The sequence below is a fragment of the Grampus griseus genome (assembly GCF_964374135.1).
Source record: "Grampus griseus genome assembly, chromosome: 16".
NCBI lineage: Eukaryota > Metazoa > Chordata > Mammalia > Artiodactyla > Delphinidae > Grampus > Grampus griseus.
Genome location: NC_139010.1, coordinates 53,335,718 through 53,362,700, shown reverse-complemented (window position 1 = coordinate 53,362,700; position 26,983 = coordinate 53,335,718). Strand labels below are relative to the sequence as shown.

The 26,983-nt window shown below is 45.2% G+C and overlaps 1 protein-coding gene across 2 annotated transcripts in view; it reads left to right on the top strand.

Moving 5' to 3' along the window:
- Nucleotides 1-286: 286 nt before the first annotated feature.
- MYOF (myoferlin) overlaps nt 287-26,983 on the top strand; it is a 154,727-nt gene continuing 128,030 nt past the window's right edge. For both annotated transcript variants that reach the window (XM_082673869.1, XM_082673868.1), the window contains exons 1-3: nt 287-429; nt 19,478-19,533; nt 22,139-22,230. In XM_082673869.1, coding sequence (XP_082529995.1) covers nt 342-429; nt 19,478-19,533; nt 22,139-22,230 — 236 coding nt within the window. In that variant the 5' untranslated portion in view covers nt 287-341. The remainder of the gene's footprint in view (nt 430-19,477; nt 19,534-22,138; nt 22,231-26,983) is intronic.

Below are 26,983 nucleotides of genomic sequence, written 5' to 3'. Positions count from 1 at the left end.
TCTTGACGTGTCCACATTTATTAGCTACAAATCCTTTTCAGTTTCATTTGTTGCCCATAATTATTTTTAGCTGAGGTTTTGTCCTTTTCACTCCCACATTTCCCGAATTCTTAAGTGGGTGCCTGCGGCGCTGCGGAGGCTCGGGCATTTGGGTATCAGTTTACGCGTAACCTTCAGTAAATACAGTAATCCGTCAGGGACCCACCCATCGTCTCTCCTCCTTCCCTCTTCGCTGGAGAGGTCTTCCCCCGCCTTCTCTCCCGGGCGGCGCGGCCGCGAGCTCCAGAGCCCGTGTCTTCTTAACTTCGTTGCTGAAATTTGGTTTCTGCCCATTGAGAGCCATGCTTCGAGTGATTGTTGAATCTGCCAGCAATATCCCTAAAACGAAATTTGGGAAACCGGATCCTATTGTTTCTGTTATTTTTAAGGGTAAGGACAAGTTTTCTTCTTTTTCTCCAGTCCTGTTTTGGAATGTTAGTTTCTTGGGTCCCATTCTTTGAAAGTCTGCGAATGATCAAATCCTCTGCGGCTTTAGCTGGAGTTTGTTGCCTGTGCAGGTCAGGGGAGAGGATGGATTTCTGTGGAAGGCATTTTCCCCAGGGCTTTGAGACCCATTGAATGACCTGATGTTTTAACTCTAATAATGTGATTTCTATAGGCCCCTGGAGGGAAAGATGTACCAAATTTCAAGTATCAAACAGGTCTATGTTGGTTCAGATTAAGAGTTTCAGCAGTCTTGTATGCACTTTTTATTTCCTCTGCCTGTGAGAAATGGGTAAAGGAGGAAAAAGCACAATTAAGTTGTTCCAGGTATCATTACTCCGTAAAACAGACCCCTGCTGCTTTTATCGTCACTGGGCTTCTGGGAGGTGGAGTAAAGTTATTAGTTTGGTTTGTTTTCATGTTAATTTGTGCCTTTTTGTAATTGTTCTTCATCTCTCCAAAGTTGGGATGTTTTGTTTTTTTGTTTGTTCGTTGCATGTTTGGCAGCTTTTAAATTGCTTTAAATGAGCTCGGAACAATGCAAGTCTGAAGTTTTGGGCATCTAGTTTGGACTTGCTCAATGACTTTGGGCATGTGACCTCATTTCTCTGGATGTCAGTTTTCTTTTGTGCAAAACAGGTGAGGGCGTTTAGACTAGACCATCTTTACAAGGCGTATTGTAATTCCAACAGGTTATTTTTCGGGACATTTGATTGCAGTGGAGGGAACAGGAGCGGTTGGAGTGATGGCACACTCCCAGCCATTGTAGGTGTTTCTAGTTTTGGCTGGAGTGGTGTGGCTAAAGCTGAATTTAGGAGCTTTATCATTTTCTGTTTGTCCAAGGTCATTGGTAAGATTGCCAGCTCACTCCTTGGCAGGAGGAATGAGAGGGAGTGAGAGGGGAGGGCAGAAAAAGTGGGAGCCTTGATGGGTATGTGGTTCCTGACCACACCTCAGCACACTCTCTCTTCCTCCAGGAACCTGACTACTTCTCCCTTACGGTTTCTGAGTAATCTGTGCCTTTCTCCTTTCTTTTGTCAATTTTATCTGTTTCTTTCCTTAAACCTCTCCCTCTGAGATGAGCAGGAAAATGCCAGAAATGAAACCCAAAGCTACCAAATGATTGTTTAGTTAAAAAAAAAAAAAAAAAGATCTGGAAGTTGGATTCTTAAAGGACAATGTAGTTTGAGAATCTGGTTAGTGAATATCATGTAGTCATGTTATGTCAGAGTTCATTTGCATGTATTCTTTTAAAAATATTTTTCTCTTTTTAATTTTATTTTTAAATTTATTTTTTTATTGCAGTAACATTGGTTTATAACATTTTATAAGTTGCATGTGTACAACATTATATTTCGACTTCTGTATACACTACAACATGCTCATCACCAAAAACTTAGTTTCCATTCTTCACCACACAGTCGATCCCCTTTACACATTTTGCCTTCCTCCCCATTCTTTCCCATCTGGTTACCACTATCTTGTTCTCTGTATCTGCAGGTTTGTTTTTGTTTCGTTTTGGTTTGTTCATTTGTTTTTTGTTTGTTTGTTCTTTATATTCCACATATGAGAGAAATCATATGGCATTTGTCTTCCTCTATCTGACTTATTTCATTTAGCATAATAACCTCAAGGTCTATCCATGTTGTTGCAATGGCAAGATTTCCCCTTTTTTTATTTCGGAGTAGTATTTCCATTGCATATATATACCGTATCTTCTTTATCTATTCATCCATTGATGGGCACTTAGGTTATTTCCATACCTTGGTTATTGTAAATAATGCTGCAGTGAACATAGGGGTGCACATATCTTTTCAAATTAGTGTTTTTGTGTTCTTTAGATAAATGCCAGAAGTGGGATAGCTGAATCATATGGTAGTTCTATTCTTAATTTTTTGAGGAATCTCTATACAGTTTTTCATAGTGGCTGCATTTATTCACATCCCCACCAACAATGTATGAGGGTTCCCTTTTCTTTACATCCTCACCAACACTTGTTATTTCTTGCCTTTTTGATAATAACCATAGTGACAGGTGTGAGGTGATATCTCACTGTGGTTTTATAATTTTTTTTTCTTGAAGCAGCTACATAATAGAGACATAACATGAAAAGTTTGTTTCCTTCACCATTGACATGTAAAGACACGTTCAATCTGGTGATGTCATGGGGCAAGTCATATAGATTATAATGAAATTAAAATTTAACACTATATTGAAATCTGACTTGTTATTTGTCTGGAGTGTATATGCATTGGTCAGACTTAAATGACTAAAAGTATGTCTGCCTTAGCTATGGACATAAACACTCAACTGAAAGTGAAAAACTTCAGTTAAGGTGGGCAAATATAGGCTATCTAAACCATTACTTTTGCTAGGTTATTTAACTTCAGTCTGTTTTCCAGTCTCCTTTCATAGTATCAGTTGAGCAGTAAAGTCATTCATTCATTCATTCATCTGATAAGCAACCCGATGGAAGAAACAACTCAACTTAAAGTAGGAACATCTGAACTCTGGCTAACGTTGACAAAGTAGCCGATGACCCAGATTTAATCACCCAAGTCTCAAATTTCTCAGCTGTGGAATCATGGGAACTGATCTTGAGGTTTCTTCCAGCTTTAAGGTTTTATAATTTTACAGTTCCATGTACTGAATAACTGCTCTCAGCAAGGTATGGAAGGCATTGCCTTAGGCACTAAAGCAGATATAGTAATGAATATAGCATTTTTCTTGCTTTCAATCTATTCCAATGGTTTAAAACACTGGTGATGGCAAACCCTTTCCAGGAGTGCCTTCCAATTTTGAGCACTGGGTAAGATTAAGTAACATTGTTCTTTTTTTTTTTTCTTTTACTGTTTTTGTATTTTTGGCTGCATTGTGTCTTTGTTGTTGCATGTGGGCTTTTCTCTAGTTGTGGTGAGCAGGGGCTACTCTTCATTGCGCGCGGGCTTCTCACTGCGGTGGCTTCTCTTTGTTGCGGAGCATGGGCTCTAGGCGCGCTGGCTTCAGTAGTTGTGGCTCGCGGGCTCAGTAGTTGTGGTGCATGGGCTTAGTTGCTCCACGGCATGTGGGATCTTCCCGGACCAGGGCTCAAACCCCTGCACCCTGCATTGGCAGGCAGATTCTTAACCACTGCTCCACCAGGGAATTCGCTAACATTAAGTTCTGACAGAACTGAGGATACTGATACCACCATATATCCATCAGTGGGAATGGAGCAAAGCTGGATGCACTTCACAGGGTGGCGTGGGGGAGAGTGGGGAGAGTAGGATGTAAAAAGCCCTAACAGAGAATCAAGGCAGCACCGAAGAAAGCCCCTGAATTTACTGAAATGTGTACAATTTTGCCTCTTGAGTACATAAAACAGCAAGGTCAGGCAGTAAGCAACACTTCTCAAGCGGTAGGATGGTGGGAAGAATGGCCAAGTGATGGGAGTGTTAATGGTGATACCTGTATAGACAGTGAGGCCCCCTGTTAGACTGTAGTTGGGAATGTGCTGTACTGACAACCAACTGGTTTAGAGTTGACCTCAGTCTCTCGTGTACAGTCCCCTTCTGAGACTGAACTTCTTAGGACCTAGTGTGAACCAGGAGGATTTGGGGGTTACTGGAGGCCCTGTGGTGTGGATGTCATGGATACTTAGCAGTGCAGAAGGAGATTATGGAAACCACAAAACCCACTTGATTTTTCATGTTCTTTGGGTTCACCAGGTTCCGAGAGCCAGCTCTGAATCTTAAGATCAGAGTGCCTGCCAGCCAGAGGTGGCCATTTTCCCTTGAGTTTCACGCAGACAGCCAGGTTGTGAGACTGAATCTAGCTGAGATTAGATTAGACAGACTTCTGAGGTCTCTCTCAACGTGAAGACTTTGTTTTGTTTTGTTTTAATTAATTAATTTATTTATCTTGGGCTGCGTTGGGTCTTCGTTGCTGCGTGCGGGCTTTCTCTAGTTGCGGCGAGCGGGGTCTACTCTTCGTTGTGGTGCGTGGGCTTCTCATTGCGGTGGCTTCTCTTCTTGCGGAGCACGGGCTCTAGGCACGCAGGCTTCAGTAGTTGTGGCACATGGGCTCAGTAGTTGTGGCCCGCGGCCTCTAGAGCACAGGCTCAGTAGTTGTGGCACATGGGCTTAGCAGCTCCGCGGCATGTGGGATCTTCCCGGACCAGGGCTTGAACCTGTGTCCCCTGCATTGGCAGGCGGATTCTTAACCACTGCTCCACCAGGGAAGTCCCACAGTTGCCTTTTAAAAGTCAATCAGTGTGACTTGTTTTCCTCCTCCACGACAGATCTTAACTGCATGCCCTCAAGGCATGTTCAGGGGCTCTGGTCTTTGTCTGGTTTGGGTTTACTGGTGAGTCTCTGGCTCGGCCAAGAAGGCATGGGGTTTTTATATCCTCCGCCGCATCTAACATGTCACTGATGTTGAATATACCTTTTAAAGGTTGACCCTAGAAACAATGCCCTGGCAAGAGATTTGAGACCTCTTAGCGCAATAAAGTCATTGATTCTTGGTCCTGAAAGGGACCATCAGAAGTCCGCCATTCTCCGTTCTTTCAGGAAGAATTACGCTTAATATTCTCTCAGGTGCTTTGTGGATGAGGCTTGGCAAAGGGCCACTTCACACATTTCTAACGCTGAGTGCCTAACACCTGCTACCCAGGGGCAAACCGGTGTCGTGCTACTTTTTGCTTTCTTGATCCTGACAAGAAAGATGTGAAGCTGCCGGTTTTATGTTGAAAATTCATACATGAAACGTGCAGTGGTCTGTAAGGCATAATGCATCTGCTGTGATACGGCAGCCGTGACCTTACCTACTTTGTAATTTCTATTGAACAGCTGTTCTGTTGAATAGGGGTGTGCTTCAAGTGGGTCTGAGCAGAGTTTTCACGCAGAAACAGCTGCTTAGACATCTGACACCTTAAGCCTTATCAGCTAACTTGGCCTTAGGCATTAGGATGCAAAGCCTATGGAGCCCTGGGCTTTGGAGCCAGGGAGCCCTAGGAATGAGGAGCCCTAGGAATGAGGATCCCAGTTCTCACCTCTTAACTTCCTAAGTGCTCATGAGCTAATGAATTAAAACCTTCAGCTTCAGAGTTCTTAATAACACCTCTTACCTCGCAGAGGTGTTTGAGGATTAAATGAATACACATGTGAAATTGCACATGGGACTTCCTAAACTTCCTTCCCTATTCGATAACGTTTCCTTTTATGGAGCCCTAAAATGTGCCAGACAGTATATCAGAAATCAATTCTAGAAAAATACGTATAACATGGGTTGGTCTTCTAGGGAAGCAACTGGTTGGAACACAAGAATGAGTTACAAACCAGAATAGACATGCAAAAATTATAATGCAAAAGCAGATGGAAGCGTGAAAAGCTCCATGGACAAAGTGTCCTTGAGTTGGTCTTAAAGGATGAGTGGAAATTTGACAGAAGTAATGAAAACAAAGACATTCTAGGTTTGGAACAGCACCAAAAAAGGCCAGGGAGCCACGGGCCTGTGGGGTGAGGTTGACAGAGTAATCTGGTGTGATTGGGATTCCGCTTTACTCACAAATCACTGGGGGGCCACTAGGCTGCGTTGTGGACAGATTAGTTCTAGTCAGGTAGACTAATTAGGTGGTTTACTAGTTGAGGCAAATGCTTTCCACAGCAGAGGGAGCTCATTCCAGGGCTAGAATGAGAAGGCAGGAGCTAATGTGAAAGATACTAAGGAAGCAGCCCAATCGAATTAAATGAATAAGAAAACCTTGCCGGGTAGGCCAGTTGGGCCATCCTTCCTCACTCTCGTCTGTAAAATAGGACATGAGGGTTAGGGTTAGGGAGTGTTTAGCTTGTGCATACCTGCAGGGCTGGGTGGGGTGTCTCTGCCAGAGGCCAGCCTGAGGGCATTAGCTACCTGAGACTGGAGAGGGAGGCCCCCGAAGAGGTAGAAGAGAGGCACAGAAACAGAAAGTGATACCAAAGACACATTTTGCTATTCTCCCAAAAGTCAAATGGGGAGCATTTCCTCAACCAAGCTGAGCTGTGATCTCACTCACATAAGGTCCTTCTCTCCCAACCCAGTTGTCCCACCTGAGGGATAAAGCGTCATGTCAGCAGTTGTTGAATTGCAAGGAACTCAGGTTTGCTCAAGTTTTTCCCCTAAAGTCAGAGAGAAATTTCCCAGAATACAATCATGGGTCTCACCTGTCGGGCAGGGAAGCCTTTGCTCTGGCTACCCAGGGGACTGTGTGTCTCAGGCCTCCGCCCTTCCCTGCACTGCATCCGTCTCCTCTCTGCATATTGGCTGCCTTAGTGGGGACTCTTACCGCTGCTCCCTTGCAGTTAGCAGCTTGCATGGGGCTCTGGGTTACCACGGAGATGGCTTGGTCCTGACTCCACATCTGCTACAGCATCTGTGTCTCTTAATTGAGATGCTTGAGACCAAGACTCCAATTGGTTCAGTTTTGGTCTCACCCCTGGTCCAATCAGCTGTGACAAGGAATACAGAATCCCGGGACAGACAAGGTGGATCCTACACAAGGTAAGCTTCGGAGGGCCGAGAACATGAACCATCCAGTTTATCTCCCTCCAGTTTGGGGATTAGACCTGCTTCTTCCCATCTTTAAGCTGTAATCTGACCCCACCCCTACCCCTCGTTTAAGGAGCCCCCTTTCTTTGTAATCAACACATTACGTGAAAGGGGATGAACTTTGGACTGAGCAGAGTTTCACTTCTGACTTTATCACTAGGAGCTAAATCTTTGGGGCACCTATGTTCCTGAGCTTTTCTTTCCTTGCCTATAAAATGGGGAGAATTACATGTACCTCACAAGGGTACTCTTAAGGATCAACGGTGATAAAACACTATCACAGTGCCTGGCGCGTAGGAGTTATGTGGCAAATGCTCAGTTCCTCCCCCTTTTATGCCTGACTCCTTCCCCGCTGCTGGGGGTACATACAGAACCCTGGGGGACCTCTGACGGGTGGCCCAGGCTTACATGAATAAATGGGATGCCCTTCAGCTGTGGCACGCAGGCGGCTTGAAGGCAGAGCCCACGTTTGATTCATCTGTGAGAGCACATGATAGCCTCTCAGCTAGGCCTATAGCAGAGTTTTTCTTTTAATGGTGCTGTAATGTACATAGCATAAAATTTACCTTTTAAATCATTTTTAAATGTACAGTTCTACTTTCTGTCTCTCTGTTTGATGACTCTTAAGTACCTGGTACAAGTGGACTCATGCAATATTGGTTCTTTTGTGACAGGCTTATTTCACTTGGCAGACTGTCTTCAAGTTTTATCCATGTTGTGGCATGTGTCAGAACTCCCTTCCTTTTTTAAGGCTAAATAATATTCCATAGTATGTCTATACCACATTTTGTTTATACATTCGTCCACTGATGGACCTGAGTTGCTTCCACCTTTTAGCTATTGTGAATCATGCTGTGAACGTGGGCGTACAAATATCATTTGAGTCCCAGCTTTCAGTTCTTTGAGGTTTATACCTAGACGTAGAATTGTTGGATCATTTGGTAAATCTATGTTTAATTTTTTGAGATACCACCATACTGTTTTCCATCGTTGACTGCACTATTTTACATTCCCACCAACAGTGCAAAAGGGTTCCAATTTCTTTACCACCACTTGTTTTTTTCTGTGGTTTTTGTTTGTTTGTTTGGGGATAATAGTCATCCTAAGGGATATAAACGGTAGATTCTTAGCAACTCTCTGTTGACTTGGATTTTCGGCTCACATTTGCCTCATTAACTCAAAGTGAGAATCCCTGCAGTGTTTCTGCAGCCTCAGTGGCCAGCAATGAAGCAGCGCTACTGGGACCGGAAGCCTGCCTGTCAGGGGCTCAGCAGCAGGCTTGAGAGCCTGGTGGCCTCTTGACCAGTGGGGCCCTGGCCTTGTGAGGTCTGTGCAGCCAAGGTTGTGCTGAGAGTCATAGCAGAGCAGAAGGCAAGTGGGAAATAGCCTTGGTTCCCTGCAGTACCAGGTCTTCCGGTTGGTCTGGGCTCCCCAGGCCAAGGCTGGAACCAGAGGTCACCCTGCTTCTCCCAGCAGCACATCCTGGGAGATCAGAGTAGCCCTAGATCAGGTGCCCTGTAGTTCTGTCCCCTAACATCCTATACTCCTTTGTGGCGTCTATTGGAACATGTAGTTATGTATTTGCTGGCTTATTTGATTTCTGTGTGCCTCTTCAATCATACTGGAAGCTTCATGAGGGCAGGGACCATGTCTCTTTCTCCAGCACCTAGCTCAGTGCCTGGCAAATAGTAGATGACCAATAAATAATGTTGAATGAATGATTCTGGCTCCTCCCTTCAGTCATTCAGTTTAGGATCTCAGAGGCCAGGGGGACCACGTAGGACCAAATGAGACCAGATCCCTGTGACCACAAACTACAAAACTGATCTTGAGTATTTAGGACTTCAGGGTTTCCACATGCTGTTTGGGATCCATTAAGCTGCATCTCAAAGGAAGCTGGAAGGCAGGGGAGCCCTAGCCTACCTCTGACCTTGACATTAGGGCTTTGGTCTAATTAACGACAAGAAACCTCTCTGAATCTCAGTTTTCCTAGCTGTGAAGTGGGTATAAGGCCTACCCATGAAGATTGTAAAAGTCAAATGAGATGATGTCTTTAAGGTACCTGGACTAAAAATAGATGTTTATTCCCACCTCACCTCTCGAAGTCTGGCTTTACGCATGAGGAAACTGAGACAGAGACAGGTGAGGATTCATCTCTGGACTCTTGATTCCAGAGCCTCCGTGTGTCTTCCTGGAGGTCATCATGGTTACAGAGAAAAAAAAAAAAGTGCCTAAAACAACCAAGTCAAATTATGATCCCTTCCTCCCCGCTCTGAACGGATTGAATTGTTCCGTGTGCTAGGGGCATCTGGACCCAGTCTGAAAGAGGAAGACTGTGTACCAAGAACAAAAGAACTTTAAAAAAAGAAGAAGAAAAAACAAAACCCAGCCCTCCTGGGGTGAGTTTCCCCAGGGTATGAAAGCCTTTAGGACGCACTGTGACTCAGAAGCTCAGAGCTGACATAGCTTAGCAGTGAATCAGTTCCTGGAGAGTCAAGTGGGAGCCATTTTATTAGTGGCGACTACAACTCTTTACTTATTACATGTAAAGTATTAACATCCTAATATTTGAATGGCAGGGTGAGTTTCCACTTCCCCTTACCTTAGTTTTCTGGTTTATTACTTTCATCATCTTTTCATCCCAATAGCATAACTTATCAATTATAAAAAAAATCCCTTCCCTTATCCCTCTTTCATTATTTAAAAAAAGACAGGAAAAAAAAACCCATTCTTTTTGCTTATCTCTCCTCATTGTTGGAATTCACTGCTTGGGCAGTCCCTGTCTCTTTCCATCCTCTTTTTTGCTGCTGTTTCTTCCTACTGCTCCTCTCAGGCATAAACTCATTTAACAAATCTTGGTCGAGAGTGTACTTTGCCAGGCCTTGGGCTCAGCACCGCAAGCTGGATGGGAAACAAGCCAGACGTGGCCGCTGCCTGCACGCAGCTTGTAGTCTAGCTGTAGATCCAGCGAGAGTTCAGTGAATGCAGAGTTCAATGAGTTTAAACTCCTGGAAAGGAGGCATAAATTTTGCAGGTTATATTGATGACGAGCACTTTCTAGCTATGAAGCGTTGCACTAAAGCTTCACATGTATGCATTCATTTATTTCTCACCAAAAAAATGAAGTCCCTCACTTTACAGCTGAAGAGACCCCGTCTTGGGGAGAGTGAGTTGCTTTGTTTAAGACCCCACACTAGGTTCCAGGTGGAGCTGGGATACACAGGCCCACTCTGAGGCTGTAACACCCACCCCTGTGTGGCGAGGCTGCATTTGACCCACCCTGGGGTAATTAGTGCACCTGGGCTCGGAGCTTAGCTCCCTAAGCCTGACAATCCAGGCTCTGTTTCCCTGGCCAAATTCAGCCCTGAAGGCATCTGATCAGACCAGTGCCAGGGCCTGGGGCTCTGGTGCCTTGAAGCCAGATACCTCTGGCTTCAGGGGTCTTGTCTGGGGCTCCAAATGCCCTTCAGTTTGTCCCAGTGTGCTGGACACATTACGGTGGCCTCCCATGTGTGACAGACATGGCCTGAGGAAGGAGCTTCTTCCCAGGGCGCTTACAGTGCAGAAAGCCCTTTCCTGGGCTTGGTCATGTTTGTTCTTCAGAACAACTCTAGCAGGTGTCCAGGACATGTATTGTTCATACTCATTTCACACATGAGCACCTTGAGTCTCAGAGAGGACAAGAGTGACCAAAGCTGGGTGACCAGGAAGAGGCAAGGACTCGAACCCCAGACCAAGACTCTTTGTCTCATGCACTTTCCCAGTGCGTCGTGCGTGTCTGGCTTTCCCAGTGCTTGGCATCTCTCTTGCATTAAGTCTACCCTCCATCCTCTCCCACTAACAAGCCGCCATCCACAGACACTATTTGATCTCCAGTTTTCCCTGATACCTGCAGCAACTGACCAGCCCAGCTCTGCTCAAGAGCCCCAAGGCCAAAGCTCTTCTCAGCATAGGAAGGAGGGCTGAGGGTAGTGGATCAAAACTGCTGGCAAGGGCAAAAATCCCATTAAAAGAGAGGATTAATTATGGGATATCAGGATCTGAGGCTGAGTCGTCACTCAGCTAAGCTTGTTGCCTAGGAGGGTTAGGATGGAGTTATCAAGCTTTTGACTCAGTGCTTTGTGCTTATTTTCAAAGTTCTTTTCTGTGACTGTTTCCTCTTGATACAATCTCTTGGAGTCAGGGAGGGCAGAGGAACTGGATCCTCTTCATGTTGGCTAATGGAGGCTGTTTATGATTCTGATGTGAATCCTGCACAGAGGCATGTCCCTTGTGTCCTGGCACTCTCACGCTCTCTCCTTTGATCCTCAATGCAACCCTACGAGGTGACCTTTTTCATCCCCTTTTCCAGAACACTGAGGCCTTGAGGGGCTCTCTTGAAACAACAGGAAGTCATCTCCTCAAGCAGGGCCCGAAGTGAATCTGCAGAGCACCAGTCTTAATTCCGTCTCTGGCAGATTATGTCTCAGAAACGTGTTAGCCAGAGTCACCAGAGATTAAGTCTTGGGAGCCAGAACACCTGCATCGAGATTATGTCTTTGTTTCTTACCAGCAGGTGAGCCTGGACAAACTACTTAATTTTATTGTGCTATTGGGCTTAAATAAGGATAATAACAGCAACAGGTAACATACAAAGCCCTGTGAAGAGTGCCTGGCATGAGCCCCAAATGTGGTACCTATTACTCCTGGGCATTAGGTTGCCATGTTTATTAATGACGAAATCTAGGTATGGAGAGTTGGAGTCAGTGCCCAAGGCCACCCAGCTGGTAAGTGGTGAAAATGTGGCAGGTTGCCTGGCACCCTCAGACTGCACAGGTTTGGAAATGAGGCAGGCATGGGGCTGAAGCTCAGCTCTGCCAATTAGTAGCTTTGTGATCTTGGGCAAGTCAGTTAACACCCCTGAACCTCAGTTTCCTCATCTGCAAAATGGGGATATTAGTACCTCCCTGTTGGGCTGCACCCTGCAGGCCTAAAAGGACTCTGCTTGCCCAGCTTCAAGACCAAAGAAGGAGCCGGGAGTCAGCAACAGAGACATCAATGGTTTAATGGAGGGGGGAGCTTACATGTCTGAAGCAAGGTCCTGGAGCAACACCCCACCACGTGTAGTGGACGGTGGGCAGGACATGGTGGCAGTCTTCACTGGGGTGGGGGGCAGGGGGTGGATAGTACCAATTATAGGGGAAATGACGTCAGGTGGGCTTATTAGTCACCAGGCAAACCAGCAGAGGGGCACGCCCCTCACGGACCTTTTGATAAGAACAATCACCAGCTGGGGCCTGGGGCAAGTACTTAGGAAGGTGAGTCAGGTGAGTAAGATATAGGAGAAGCAGGCACTGGTCGGGCAGGGGATGTACAGAGAACAAGAGAACAGCCTTCTTGAGTTACCTGACCGTGTACTTCACCCCTACATACCCTGTATAACCCTTACAATCTTGGTCCACCTCTCTTCCGAGATATCCCTGGGGTCAGGTACGTAGAGGGGCACTGCAACCAGATACCACAGATACAATACAGACAGGCCACCCCTGGTTTTCACAAACCCAGAGCCACCCCCAAGTGTGTGGTCAGGCCCCTCAAGATGGCTGTTCTCTTGCTCTCTGTACATCCCCTGCCCGACCAATGCCTGCTTCTCCTGTATCTTACTCACCTGACTCACCTTCCTAGGTACTTGCCCCAGGCCCCAGCTGGTGACTGTTCTCATCAAAGGGGCATGAAGGACGCGCCCCTCTGCTGGTTTCCCTGGTAACTAATGAGCCCACCTGATGTCAATTCCCTATAACTGGTAATCTCTCCTCCACCACACGGGGCCCCCTCCCCGGGAGCGAAGACTGCCGCCGCGTCCTACCCATCGTTCGCTGCACATGGTGGGGTGTCGCTCCAGGACCTTGCTTCAGACGTGTAAGCTCCCCCGTCCATTAAATCATTGATGTCTCTGTTGCTGACCCTGGGCTCTTTCTTTGGTCTTGAAGCTGGGCAAGCACAGGCCTTGGAGGCCTGCGGGGTGCAGCCCAACACTCCCGCATAAGGATTTGACGTGAATGTGTTTAAAGTGTCCGGCACAGAACGGATTCTCGTGTTTAGTTCTCCACCGAGAGAGCCGATCCAGGTGCCTGCCCGACCTGGGCTCCTTTCATCTGCAGCCCAGGCAGTTGGCAGGGCTGGAACGTGACCACACCCCAGGGTCAGCTTTTAGGAAGTAGATGCTGTATGGGTTGTTCAGATTGACTGGGCTTCACCGCAGCTCCCCTGAGGATTTGGTTTTGATTCAAGAGTGTGTGTGCCTGAAGGGGCGGCTCTAGAGGCCACTGGGGCACTGGGAACAGAACGCTGAGCGGTAACCCAGCCTGCCTTTTTGTCTGGGCGTTCCTTTAATCAGCAACGTCAGTGACTGTTTCAGAAATTTACAAAACAGCCTTGCTTTGTGTCCCAGTTGCCATTTGGCCAAAATGCCTTTCTCTTAGAACCGGTTTGGCAACATCTCCTGGAGCATTACTGCAGCCGGTTGGGAAGCAAATAGAGATACTCCTTCAGCCAGGTTGACCTGGATGGGCCACCTGTCTTCATGAGTCCCTCTAACACCTGAGGGCGGAGTAGTGTCCTGCTGGCCCTTCCTGGAGCCTTCCCTGCTTCCTGGTTCTTGTGGACGTTCTTCTAGATGCTGGTAGCTGCCAGGCTCGCTGCCAGGGAGGAGCAGGCACTACCCACATGCCAGCTGCCTCTGGCGAGCCTCAGAGGCCTGGAATGGAGCCACGTGGCAGAATTGCTCCACCAGGGCTGTGCCCAGGCCCCTGGGCACTTCCTTTAGTCACTGGGGCCCTGCTCTCCAGAGAGGGCTCCACAGCCTGGGAAACCTCCTGGAGTCCACACTGGGTGCTGCTCAGGTGCCGTAAGAAGAAATAATATTGATGTACTAGCTCCTGCTGGTTTAGTGCTTACGACATGCTGGGCCCTATGCTGAGCACTTTGTATTCATTTTCTTAATCATTGAAGCAACTTTAGTCATAATACTTATGAGCTTATCAAGTCCATTTCATTCAAATCATGGAGAAATGACTCTGAGGGGGATAACAATGTTAATAATGCAGTCCCAGCCTTTAAGAAGTCACTCTCTGGTCTTAATCCTCCAATTTTGGAAATTGCTCTGTGTCTGTATCTTCTAGAGTTTCAATCCTTGCTCTACCACTCACTTGCTGTGTGACTCCTGATAAGTTGCTTACCCTCTCTGTGTCTTGGGTTCTTCCTATGTAACTGGAGATGATCATAATAGAATTTACCTCTTAGGGTTGGTGTGAAGATTAAGTGAGACAGTCATGGGAAGCGCTGGGAACAGTGACTAGGTCAGAGCACTTAATAACTGTTAGCCATGTGTGGAAGGGCTTCAGGGGGCTCTGTGAAATTTTAAGCCAGATAGTGGATGCCTTTGTATATGTCTGTGAATGTTTCTCAAAACAAAGGGGGCATAATCCAGGACCCAGAGAAGATGCAGAAGTATTTCTGAGTGGGAGGTCAAGTTTAGATGCATGGCTGATCTACCTTGCGTACCAAAGAGCTGAGTTACTTAAGAAAGCTTTGTAAGTAGCACCCCCGTTTCTCCTGGGGCCATTTCAGTAAGACGCAGCAATCTAACCGGTCAGGACTTGGGGACACTTCGTATTGGACCTGGAGGAGAACTTAGAGATCATCTAGTCTAAATTCACCAGTTCACACAAGAGGGACTCTGAGCTTGGTGGTTGAGCCTTATGTCTCCCTGAGGTAACAGCTCAGGGAAATGGAGAGTTCCCTGATTTGCAAGTCCAGTGAGAAGAGCTGGACCAATACCTGTCTTCTCCTTGCAGGATTCTTAGGATCAGTGAGATGGTGTGTATGTATTTGGGAGTATGTAAAACGTGTTACCCTCGTAGATGTTCTTACTTCCATGGGCACCTGGTATTACCAGTTGGTTCCGTTTCTCTGGAACCAGTAGTATATATGTACATATAAATGGAGAGAGACAGAGACAGAGAGGGGGAGAGGGCTCATGCAATTGTAGGGGCTGGCAAGACTGAAATTTCTGGGGCAGGTATATGGTCAGGCCACTCAAGATGGCTGTTCTCTTGCTCTCTACATCCCCTGCCCGACCAGTGCCTGCTTTACCTGTATCTTACTCACCTGACTCACCTTCCTACTTACTTGCCCCAGGCCCCAGCTGGTGATTGTTCTTATCAAAGGGGCCGTGAAGGACATGCCCCTCTGCTGGTTTCCCTGGTAACTAATGAGCACATCTGACATCAATTCCTTTATAAGTGGTAACCTCCCCTTCTTCCCGGGACTGAAGACTGCTGCTACGTCCTGCCTGCCGTCTGCAGCACGTGGTGGGGGTGTCGCTCCAGGACCTTGCTTCAGAGGTGTAAGCTCCCCCTCTCTATTAAACCATTGATGTCTCTGTTGCTTACTCCGGGCTCTTTCTTTGGTTTTGAAGCTGGGCAAGTACAGGCCTTGTAGGCCTGCAGGGTGCAGCCCAACAGCAGACAAGTAGGCTGGAAATTCAGGTAAGAGTTGATGTAGTCTTGAGACTGAAATCTAAAGGGCAGGCAAGCAGGCTGGAAACTTGGGCAGGATCTTCTGATACAGTCTTGAGGCGGAATTCTTTCTTCTCTAGGAAACCTGTTATTCCTCTTAAGGCCTTCAGCTGTTTGGATGAGGCCCACCCACCTTATAGAGAGTAATCTGCTTTACTTAAAGACAGTTGATTGCAAATGTTAGTCACATCTATAAAATACCTTCGCAGCAACATCTAGACTACTGTTGGACCAAACAACTGGCACCATAGACTAGCCAAGTTGACGTAGGATTAACATTCACCCTGGTCCTCTCAGCACAGATGTACCAATCCGGTCTTCGGAGTCATGGTGTTTCTCTCACTATTTCAATAAGAGTTCACACTGTAGGTGAACAGCAAAGGAAATGGTTCTGTGCACGAGGGCATGGTGGCTTGGCGAGGAGTGCTTGTTCAGTTCTTAGGAAATGTTATTGGGAGGTTGGCAAGCGAGTTAATTACTGCCATGGTGACCTTCACAGAACTGAGAGGGAAGCCAGTGTAGCTAATCAAAAAACAGGAAATGTCTCAAAGAGTGCCTTGAATCATGGTCCAGAGTGTATTCTGCATTTGAATCAATTGTTATGTTCTGGGTTGAAACTATTTAATTCCTTACTGTAGACAGAAACAGTTCTCTTCATAACTTCAGAGGTGGGAGCTGGGGGAGGTGGAGAAGGGGAAAGTTTCCTGTAGTTTAATCTGACGTTTAGTGCCTGCAACTGAGGCCTTTTTTAAAAAAAGATGTGGAATAATTGAATAAATGTGAGACATTGTGGCTGCTGATAAGACAGGAATTTATGTACTTTTTTTTGGCTGACATGTGAGAAAAGGCAATAAAATGTAATGTGTGCACATTTTTAAAAAATTCATTTATTTTTGGCTGCGTTGGGTCTTCCTTGCTGCACGCCGGCTTTCTCTAGTTGCATTGAGTAGGGGCTACTCTTTGTTGCGGTGCTAGGGCTTCTCATTGTGGTGGCTTCTCTTGGGGAACACGGGCTCTAGGCGTGCGGGCTTCAGTAGTTGTGGCACACGGGCTCAGTAGTTGTGGTGCACAGGCTTAGCTGCTCCGCGGCATCTGGGGTCTTCCCGGACCAGGGCTCGAACCCCCATCCCATGCATTGGCAGGTGGATTCTTAACCACTGCACCACCAGGGAAGTCCCTATGCATCTTCTTTATTCAACATTTCTGACAGCTTCTAGTGAGGCATTGGTGTGGTAGCAAACACACACTCAGGTTGTGGAGCCAGGGAGACGTAGGTACAGATTCTGGCTCTGTTTCTTTATTAGCTGTGTGACCTTAGACAAGTTAACCAGCTTTTCTCAGTTAACCACCTTGTCTATAAAATGAGGATGAGAATGTTTACCTTGTGGGTTTATTGTAAGGATTTATAGTCACTGCAGTAGAATGCACAACCTGACACCTGTAGATCATTATTTAGAGGGAGCAGCTACAGCTGTGGATAGAAGCTATTTTGACCAGTTCCATCGATTTCAACATCCTTTGCAGGGCTTCTCTTTTTCTCCCACACTTTCTGGTGCTGTACCAGAGAGGAAGATTGAGAGGTTTCTGTCAGACGAGGGGAAGAGTGAGTGGGGTCAATACGGAAGTGTGAGAGGGGAAATGAGGACCACCTCTAGGTGACATCAGAATCTGATCCAGTGAGGGGCTCTGGAGGCTGCATAGAAAGACCACAGTCAGAGTCAGGATAGGTCCAGGCATGAGCTGATGAGTCAAGTCCTTCCGAAGTTTAAAAAGGGAAGCCAGTTGGGCGATGGGAGCCCACTCAAGTGGAGGAGTTAATGCCTAGCAGAGTGAGGGTGGTGACTCATAGCTTTGCTATGCTGAGGTCGTGGAAGAATGAGGTGGCTAGTCCCACAGCTGGCCGTGTGCTGGGAGCCTTAGCAACGTGACATTCAGCTGAACGAAACCCACTACCTCCTCCGTTCCACAGCAGTAGAGGGGAAGCTGAGGAGTGGTTCAAAGCTTGGCCATCAACGTGAGACTGCCTGGGTCCAAAACCTAGCTCTGCCCCACTTACTAACTCGGTGATGTTGAATTCGTTACTTGACTTCTCAGTTTCCTTAGCTGTGAAAGGGGGATGAAAATGATTATACATACCTCCTAGGGTTTGAAGGAGATTAGGTGATGTGAGATAATAGAAAAAATATATGTTGGTCTGTGTCTTCCCCCCAACCCCACGCCCTCGCTCATTTTTCCTGGCACAGAGCTCCTAAAACCCTTGTAACTTCCTAAGGGATAAGAGTACTAGGAGTATTTTTTGTTCAATGAAGCCACTCTGGGTGGGCCCCTGGATGGGGGCTGGTCACCAGAAAGACGAAGCCATGATTAGAAGCTGGGGATTTTCAGCCCCAGCTCCACTTTTCTAGAGTGGGGAGAAGGGCTGGAAATGGAGTTAATAATTAATCATGGCTACGTGATGAAGCCTCCATAAAAATCCCAGAAGTATGGGGTTCAGAGACCTTCCAGGTGGGTGAACACATCCATGTACCAGGAGGGCAACGCACCCCCACCTCCATGGTGACAGAACCATGGTGCTGGGGACCCTCTCAGACCTCACCCCATGTATCTGTTCAGCTGGCTGTTCATCTATATCGTTTATCAGTCCTATAATAAACTGGTAAATGTAAGTAACAGTTTTCCTGAGTTCTGTGAGCTGCTCTAGCAAATTAATTGAACCCAAGGATGGGGTCATAGGAACCTCAGATTTATTGCCAATTGGTTAGAAGCCTAGGTGACAACCTGGACTTGCTGTTGGTGTCTGGGGGTGGGGGCAGTCTTGTGGGACCAAGCCCTTAACCCCTGGGATCTGATGCTAACTCCAGGTAGACAGTGTCAGGATTGAGTTAAATTGTAGAACACCCAGGTGATGTTGCAGAAAATTGCTTGGTTGGGGGAACATGCCCCGCCCAATACATCTGGTGTCAGAGTGTTGTGAGTATTCTGTGTGATAGTAGAAGAGACACACAGGAAGAAAAACTTTTTTTTTCCCCCTGAAAACAGGTGAGCTAAGGTTTACAAAGCCTTTTGTACTGAAACTTAGCTTTTATTTTGTTAAGTGTCTGGGGACTCAGGGATTCAGTAGAAGCCCCTGCTCTTTGGACTTTGCTCCAAGGAAGCTTTAAGCACTAGCTAGATAAACATTTACTCATCTGGGTAGGTGTACTGTCCAGTCTCAGATGCAGAGAAAGAAGACCTTGTGTCTTCAGAAACAATGAGCCAGGAGTAAAGGAAATGCCCAATGCTCTGCTGGTCCTAGAAAGTGTTCATCCACGAATTACCTTGTATTAGGGCTGTGAGAGGGAATCCAGCATAATCTTTAAGCTGTGTTGGGGTCTTATCACGTGCAAAGGCAGCATGGGCTTCAGAGCTGAAATTCCAGGTTTATGTCAGGGCACCACTGCTGCATATGAGGTCAGACACATTCCTCACCTCCTTTGAGTCTCAGTATCCTCATTTATAAAATGGGATACCTGTGGGTCAAAGGTTACCTTTGTTGGCTTCTTTCTGCAACAAGCTGGGGAGATGCACAGGCCCTGGGTGACTTTGGTCTGCAGGATTTGCTGAGGGAGAGACAGAGGATCACAGCATTTCTGTGATTTTGAGTCTCCCATCCCTCAGCTCCTTGTCGGTCTGGGGATGGGGAAAAATGTTTTTAGGCCAAAAATGCTGTTCAGTTTGGAAAACTCGTTCAGGTAGCCCTCACCCTAGTCAGATGAAGGTAAAATGTAGGCACACCGTTTGCCCTCAGGGAAAGGTTCTTTGAATGAACAGATGAATGGTACAGGCTGTGTAGATATTTCTAATTGATATCTCTTATTTTTAATTTGCAGATGAGAAAAAGAAAACAAAGAAAGTCGATAATGAGCTCAACCCAGTGTGGAATGAGGTAACTTCGTTATTTTTCAATTTTGTTTCACTGGATAAGCTACCTCTGATTGTCCCATCTTTGGTCAGAGGTTTAACTCTTACATTTGGAAGGAGAATCTCTGCATTTCACCCCTACCCCCTCCACCTCCCTCTGTGGCCACAGAGACAGCAGAGCAGCTTAAGGACACTACTGCACAGTGACATCTCCTGTGCAGTATTGGTGTGGCAAGTGGAGCCTGGATGGGTTAAGGAGGGTGGGGTTCTAGCCTGGTGCAGCCATGCGCTTGTTGTGTAACCTTGTCCAGTTATGCTGCAAATTGGGGCACATCTGTAGAGCGAGGGGTGGGCTTAGATCACCTCTGGAGTCCCAGAGAGAAAGCTCTGTAATTAAAAAACATATCTGCATGTGACTAATCGAAATGGTAAGACATGATACTTTGTGTATCTGGAAGAGTGTCATTTATTGTTTTCTATGTTGATAAAAGTAATATATACTTAATTTTGAAATTTTGTTTGTAGAAATTTAATTATGTAGAAATTTTGAAAACTTCAGATTAGCTTAAAAAAATTACTTTTGGTCCTACTATCCAGAAGCAACTACTGTTAACATCTTGGAGGTATCAACAAATATTTATTGAATGAATACATTTAATAAAATAGGATGTCTTAGAATTAGCCAGTTAGTATCATACAGTGAATACAGTTTCCTATCCTATTTTTTCCTACTATTATATTCCTGAACATATACCCCCTATAATTCCATTAAAAAATATTTTTCTTGACTATGTAATATTGTATTGAATTGATATAATTTATAGACCTCCCCCCCACTAATGACTTTGTATCTATTTTATAAATTGTTTCAGTGTTTAATAGATTTACAGATATGTGAAATTTTTAATTCTTTCCACTGAGTAGGATTTTCCTACGCTGACTAATTTTTGAAAAGTTGATCATCTGCCCTATTGTTTTTCTAAAAACCAGGTCAAACGGTTCTGGATAAGTGCAGTGATAAATGTCTTTGTGATTTTGCTAAGTCACCAGGTTGTGACGGCTTACTTCCACCAACTGCAAATCCCTTCTCCCCTTCCCCTCCCAACGAGTTTCAGTATCCCTATAAAATAAAGACTACTCGTTCTCACTGGATGAGGCCAAGACTAAAAGCTTCTTAATGCCTATCTGAAATGCCCTGCTGGTTTCATGCAGGTTGAGAGGGAATTCCACTTCTCTGCAATTTCACTGGAACCCAGAGCACAGCCAGCTGGACTGCCAGCTCCATGAGAGCCAGAGGCTGTCTGGTTGGTCCCTCTGGAAACTGGGTTCCTAGCACCTCACACAGAGCTCCAAGACTAAAATAAATAAAAAGTACATGTATGTGTGCATTTAGTGATAACATGCCTCTTTATTTTTTAAATTAGTTTATTTATTTATTCTTGGCTGTGTTGGGTCTTCGTTGCTGCACGTGGGCTTTCTCTAATTGTGGCGGGGGTGGAGGGCTACTCATCCTTGCGGTGCGCAGCCTTCTCTTGTTGCTGGAGCACGGGCTGTAGGCGTGTGGGCTCAGTAGTTGTGGCTCTCGGGCTGTAGAACGCAGGCTCAGTAGTTGAGGCGCACGGGCTTAGTTGCTCCGTGGCATGTGGGATCTTCCCGGACCAGGGCTTGAACCCGTGTCCCCTGCATTGGCAGGCGCATTCTTAACCACTGTGTCACCAGGGAAGTCCCAACACGCTTCTTTATATTTGAGCTCAATCCATGTGGCTGATGGCAGAGAGGTATATGGTCACATGAGTAGGCGTGTTTTCCCGAGGGCGTCGTCCATCTTACCCCATTTTGTTTCCAATGCATTTTTTTTCTCATAGTGCATATGTATTTATCAAGTAAACTTCCCAACTGCAGCTTTATAACTGAAACCAAACCTAAATGAAATGCCAACCCAAACCCATGTGGATTTGTGGGTATGTTTTAATATGAGCTGTGAGACTCCTTCTCCATCCATTCCAAACCCATTATAAGGAGCATCAGACCATCATCATGCACTGCTTTATTTAATTAATTTATTACATAATCAAAGACATCAGTGGTACTAAGTTAATCTTTTTTTTTTTTTTTTTTTAACATTTGCCATTAGAAAGCAATTTACTGCCTTAAGATGAGAGACTCAGCTGACTACAGCACTGACCATGGTGGGACTTAAAATAAGGGGCTGATGCATTTCAGAAAATGTTTTCTTAGATTATTTACCACTTTCTTCGAAAATATGATTAAGAAAAGCAAATAATTTAAAAATAACCATTGAAGAAAGCGTTTTCACATACATATTTTATTCTATTTGTGCTACAGTTGTGGTAGGCATTAAGTCTAGTTCTCTGCCTATGAGACGGATTCGGTGACTTGTCCAAAGCCACAGAGTCTAGAAAACGGGAAGCTAGGAGTCTGGTTTGCTTTCCCAGGAGCCTCAGCAGCCTCCAGGTTCAGAATTTGAGCACTTTTGTCTAACTATAGAACTGAGTACTTCAAAAGATTGTCATTGGTGGAGATGACCTGCTATTTAGTATCGGTGCATCTTATTATATTCCTGGATCCTTTTAACAGCCTCTTTGTTTTCATAACCTACCTGTGGACAGATTTTGGAGTTCGACTTGAAGGGTATACCACTGGACTTCTCATCGTCCCTTGGGATTGTTGTGAAAGATTTTGAGACAATTGGACAAAATAAGTAAGTTGATTTCAATTGTTTTTCTCATATTACATATTGTCTTACTATTGTCTGTTTTGTTGAAGGAACATATCTTTAATAACATATTATAATATTTCCAATAGAATTGTGCTTTAATTCTGTGCCCTCCTCCACCCCTTATGAGCCAATATCAGACGTGGCTAGTCAATCACAGTGCACTTTCCCAATGACTGCTGTATTCATAAGAGGTTGCAAACGCTAAGCCACCACTAGTCTAGCCAATTTGGCACTTAACAGTGAAACCTTTTTATGCTCCTGCAGTTTCTTTGTTAACTAGGTACAGGCACTGATGATTTATCCAAACTGTAGCTTTATTGGACACAAACAAAATCATTTCTTCTTCTGATTATGTATAACCCATGTATGTCTCACTCAAGTTCTCTTTCCAGCCCTGCTTCCATTTTAACATCTCGCTGGTTTTTTAGACCCAACAGATCCAAACCAGATTCCTACTCTTACTGCCCCTGCCAGTTTCAGATGGGGAAGAGTCACGGTGGTGCCCAACGGTGGCACACAGAGTTGTCCCCTGGGTAAAGCTGAGGTTCCCATGGGACAGAATGACCTCAGTAAATTCACCCCAGTCTTTGATCTAGACTTTGGCCTTAGACTTGGAACGCAGTCTTAGGTTATCAATTCAAACTAACTAAACTCACAAGAGAACAATTCTCAAAACCATAATACTTCTTATTTTCCAATGGCAATAAATTGTCTGGTTGGGGAGGGCATTCCTACTCTCTGATTAATTAATTCTTTTTAAAATGAATTTAAAAAAATTTTTTATTTTATATTGGAGTATAGTTGATTTACAGTATTGTGTTAGGTTCAGGTGTACAGCAAAATGATTTAGTTATACATATACATTTATCTATTCTTTTTCAGATTCTTTTCACATATAGTTTATTACAGAGTACTGAGTAGAGTTCCCTGTGCTATACAGTAGGTCCTTGTTGATTATTTTATATATAGTAGTGTGTATATGTTAATCCCAACCTCCTAATTTATCCCTCCCCCCCCACCTTTCCCCTTTGGTAACCGTAAGTTTTCTATCAAGTCTGTGAGTCTGTTTCTGTTTTGTGAATAAGTTCATTTGTATTATTTTTTTAGATGCCACATAGAAGTGATATCATATGATATTTGTCTTTCTCTGTCCGACTTCATTTAGTATGATAATCTCTAGGTGCGTCCATGTTGCTGCAAATGGCATTATTTCGTTCTTTTTAATGGCTGAGTAATATTCCATTGTGTATATGCACCACATCTCCTTTATCTACTCCTCTGTCGATAGCCGTTTAGGTTGCTTCCATGTCTTGGCTATTGTAAATAGTGCTGCAGTGAACATTGGGGTGTATGTACCTTTTCGAATTATGGTTTTCTCTGGGTATATGCCCAAGAGTGGGATTGCTGGATCATACGGTAGCTCCATTTTTAGTTTTCTGAGGAACCTCCATACTGGTTTCCACAGTGGCTGCACCAATTTATTGTACATTCCCACCAACAGTGTAGGAGGGTTCCCTTTTCTCCACACCCTCTCCAGCATTTATTGTTTGTAGACTCTTTGATGATGGCCATTCAGACTGGTATGAGGTGGTACCTCATTGTAGTTTTGACTTGCATTTGTCTCATAATTAGCGACGTTGAACATCTTTTCATGTGCTTTTTAGCCATCTGTATGTCTTCTTTGGAGAAATGTCTGTTTTCCTTCATGTCATTTCACATGGGAAGCCAAATTACTCTCTATCTTTGATTGTAAGATGTCATTGACTGTAAGATGTACTATTAAATTAGTAACATGTTTGGGGCGGGCGGTGGGGCGGGGGAGAAGCCTGATATTAAATGCCCACATCAATTGTAAGAAGCATCTCAGGTTTTACTAATGTGAATTTATTTTAAAATGTATGTCTTAGTCTCAGGTACATTTGGTGTGATCAGAAGGCTGCAATGAGAGCAGTAAATTAGAATGAATTAGTTGAGATACGGTGGCCATATGCTCTGATTTGCTTTGGGTGGTTCCGGTTTGTTGTCCCAGCACAATGATTTATGATGTCGCTTTTGCTGTCAACAGTGGCTTGATTTGGACAGTAAATTAGATGGTCATCTCGGGCCTTGGGGTCTTCTGCTTAATGGCGTCAGACTAAGAGCCTGCACAGGCTTTGATAGCTGCTGCCCATGTCACCTTTCATGAGATCCTTTCTTCCATGTTTCATTGCTGACCAATGCCCCTTGTGACCGATGCATTTTTTTCCTTAAGCTATATACATACATTCTGGTAGATTCTGGCCCTACTCTCTTGCATCGAAAAACCATTCTAGCTTTTTAAGGTTATGCTGTACATCTCAGCTTTGAAGCAATTATATGATTTTCTGTGCCCCACCCCAACTTCCAGAGGGCAGTTTTATTTACCAGATTTCAAAGTTCTGGGGAAGCGGGTGATTAAGCCTCACTGTAGCCTCCTATCTGTTACTAATAATAGTTCTTTCTCTTCTTTCCTCTCCTCTTTCTGCAAGTGGTACCACTGTTTATATTGTAGACTAGCCCTCTCCGAAAGAAATATAGTGCAGGCTGCATATGTAATTAAAAATTTTCTAGTAGCCATGTTATAAAACAAAAAGAAACAGATGAAATGAATTTTAATAATATGTTTTATTTACACATAGAAATGATAATATTATACTATGTTAATATTTTAAGAATCACTGAGAGATTTTACATGCATTTTTTTCTTACACACTGGATTTCAAAGACTTAGTATTTCATATTAACAGCACATCTCTGTCTAGACCAGCCATATTTCAAGTGCTCCCTCACCACGTGTGGCCGGTGGCCATCACAATGGAGAGCACAGCTCCAGACCACTGAGCTCAAAACCTCAGATCTCTGTGGATCTTCTCCCTTTTACATCCTCTCCAATCTGTTGCCAAATCTTACTTCTCTTTCTTTCCACTGTTTGTGCCATGTGCTTCTTACTTGTGGCCACAGCCAGCAGCCTGGTTCAGGCCTCATCACTTTGTGCCTCATCTATTTGAACATGGCAGTAAAGCCTGGCAGGCTGGCCTGGGAGCTCTCATCCATGTTTCAAACAAAGTTGTTGTTTTCTTGAATGTTACATCCTCGAGAGAGAGTCAAAACAAACAAATACATGAAGAAATATGTAATAGATCAGGTACTCTGAAGTGCTGTAATCTAAGGAGGAAACTGTCATAGCCCATGAAGAAAACTAAAGCAGAGTAAGAGGATGGTTACTGAGGGTGGGGGAACGTTTGAGGTGATGATAAGGTGACAATTGAGCAGAGACCTAAATAAAGTGAAAGAATGAGCCATGCAGCTTTCTGGGGGGAAAGAATATTCTTGGCAGAGAGAACAGCAAGTGCAAAGGCCCTGAAGCAGGAGTACACCTCGGTGTTGGAGAAAGATCGATATTGGAGGAAGATCGAAGAGGCCAGAGGGCTGGGGTGGGGGATGGAGATGAGACTAGCAAAGCCACAACATGCATGGCTTTGTGAGCCACGATGCAAGCTTTGGATTTCATTCCTAGTAGGATGGAGGTTTGCTGAAGGGTAATGAGTACGATCTTATTTACATTTTCAACGTATCGCTTGGGCTTTCTGTGTGGAGTTTGGATGTAGGAACCAGTTAGGAAGCAGGGGAAACTACTGGGAGAACATTACATATTTATTTTATAACTGTTGAAAACACAGTGGGGCCCTTGGATGACAGCAGGGCAATATTTTAGGTATGTTTGTCCAAAATATTTGTGTATTTTGGTCTCGTATTTTCTTCTTGGCTTTTCTATTAAAGATTTGGCCTTGGGCTTCCCTGGTGGCGCAGTGGTTGAGAGTCCGCCTGCCGATGCAGGGGACACGGGTTCGTGCCCCGGTCCGGGAAGATCCCACATGCTGCGGAGCGGCTGGGCCCGTGAGCCGTGGCCGCTGAGCCTGCGCGTCCGGAGCCTGTGCTCCGCAACGGGAGAGGCCACAACAGTGAGAGGCCTGTGTACTGCCAAAAAAAAAAAAAAAAAAAAAAAAATTTGTGCCCGGCTTAAGGAATGTCTTGCCTCTGAACTTTGCTGTTGCCATGGAGACTGGCTGTGTAAATAGGGACCTCACTCCAGAGTCTGCAGCCCCAGGGCATGTAAGCAAACAGTACCAGGCTGCCTGGGTTTGCCTGAGCATGGTGCCCACACCCATAGGGACTGGACCGGGCAGTCTGAGCACGCACAGTGCTAGTGCATCAGAAACGTCCCTCCCTAGGTGCTGCGAGCTGGTGGGGCCGTTCTGCGCAGACTCTGTTCTTCCTCATTTTACAGTCATCCAACCAGCCATGTGCACTGAAAGAGGGAAGAGCTAGAGGAGCCTCTTGGTCACATGATGAACATGAAATGGTATTTTTACCTGAAATGTCAGAGTGGAAGGATTTTCCCAGTGGCTGAAGAATAAGAGTTCCCTTTCCAGACAGGCAATGTGGCCGTCCCTTAATGAGCCCTTTGAATGCATTATCCCACCTAATCCTCACAGATACCCAGTTTTTTTCTCAGAGAGGTTTAGTCACCTGCTCAGGGTCACACAGCAGGTATGTATCAGAGTCAGCATTTATATTCAGACCTGTGCTCTTGACTTTTCCATTACACTGAAAACCTCTGACCACCTATAGGGACCAAAATGTAGGTGGAATGATTATCTTTTAGCTTAATTTTTTTTTTTTTTTTGCCATGCCGCACTGCTTGTGGGAGGATCTC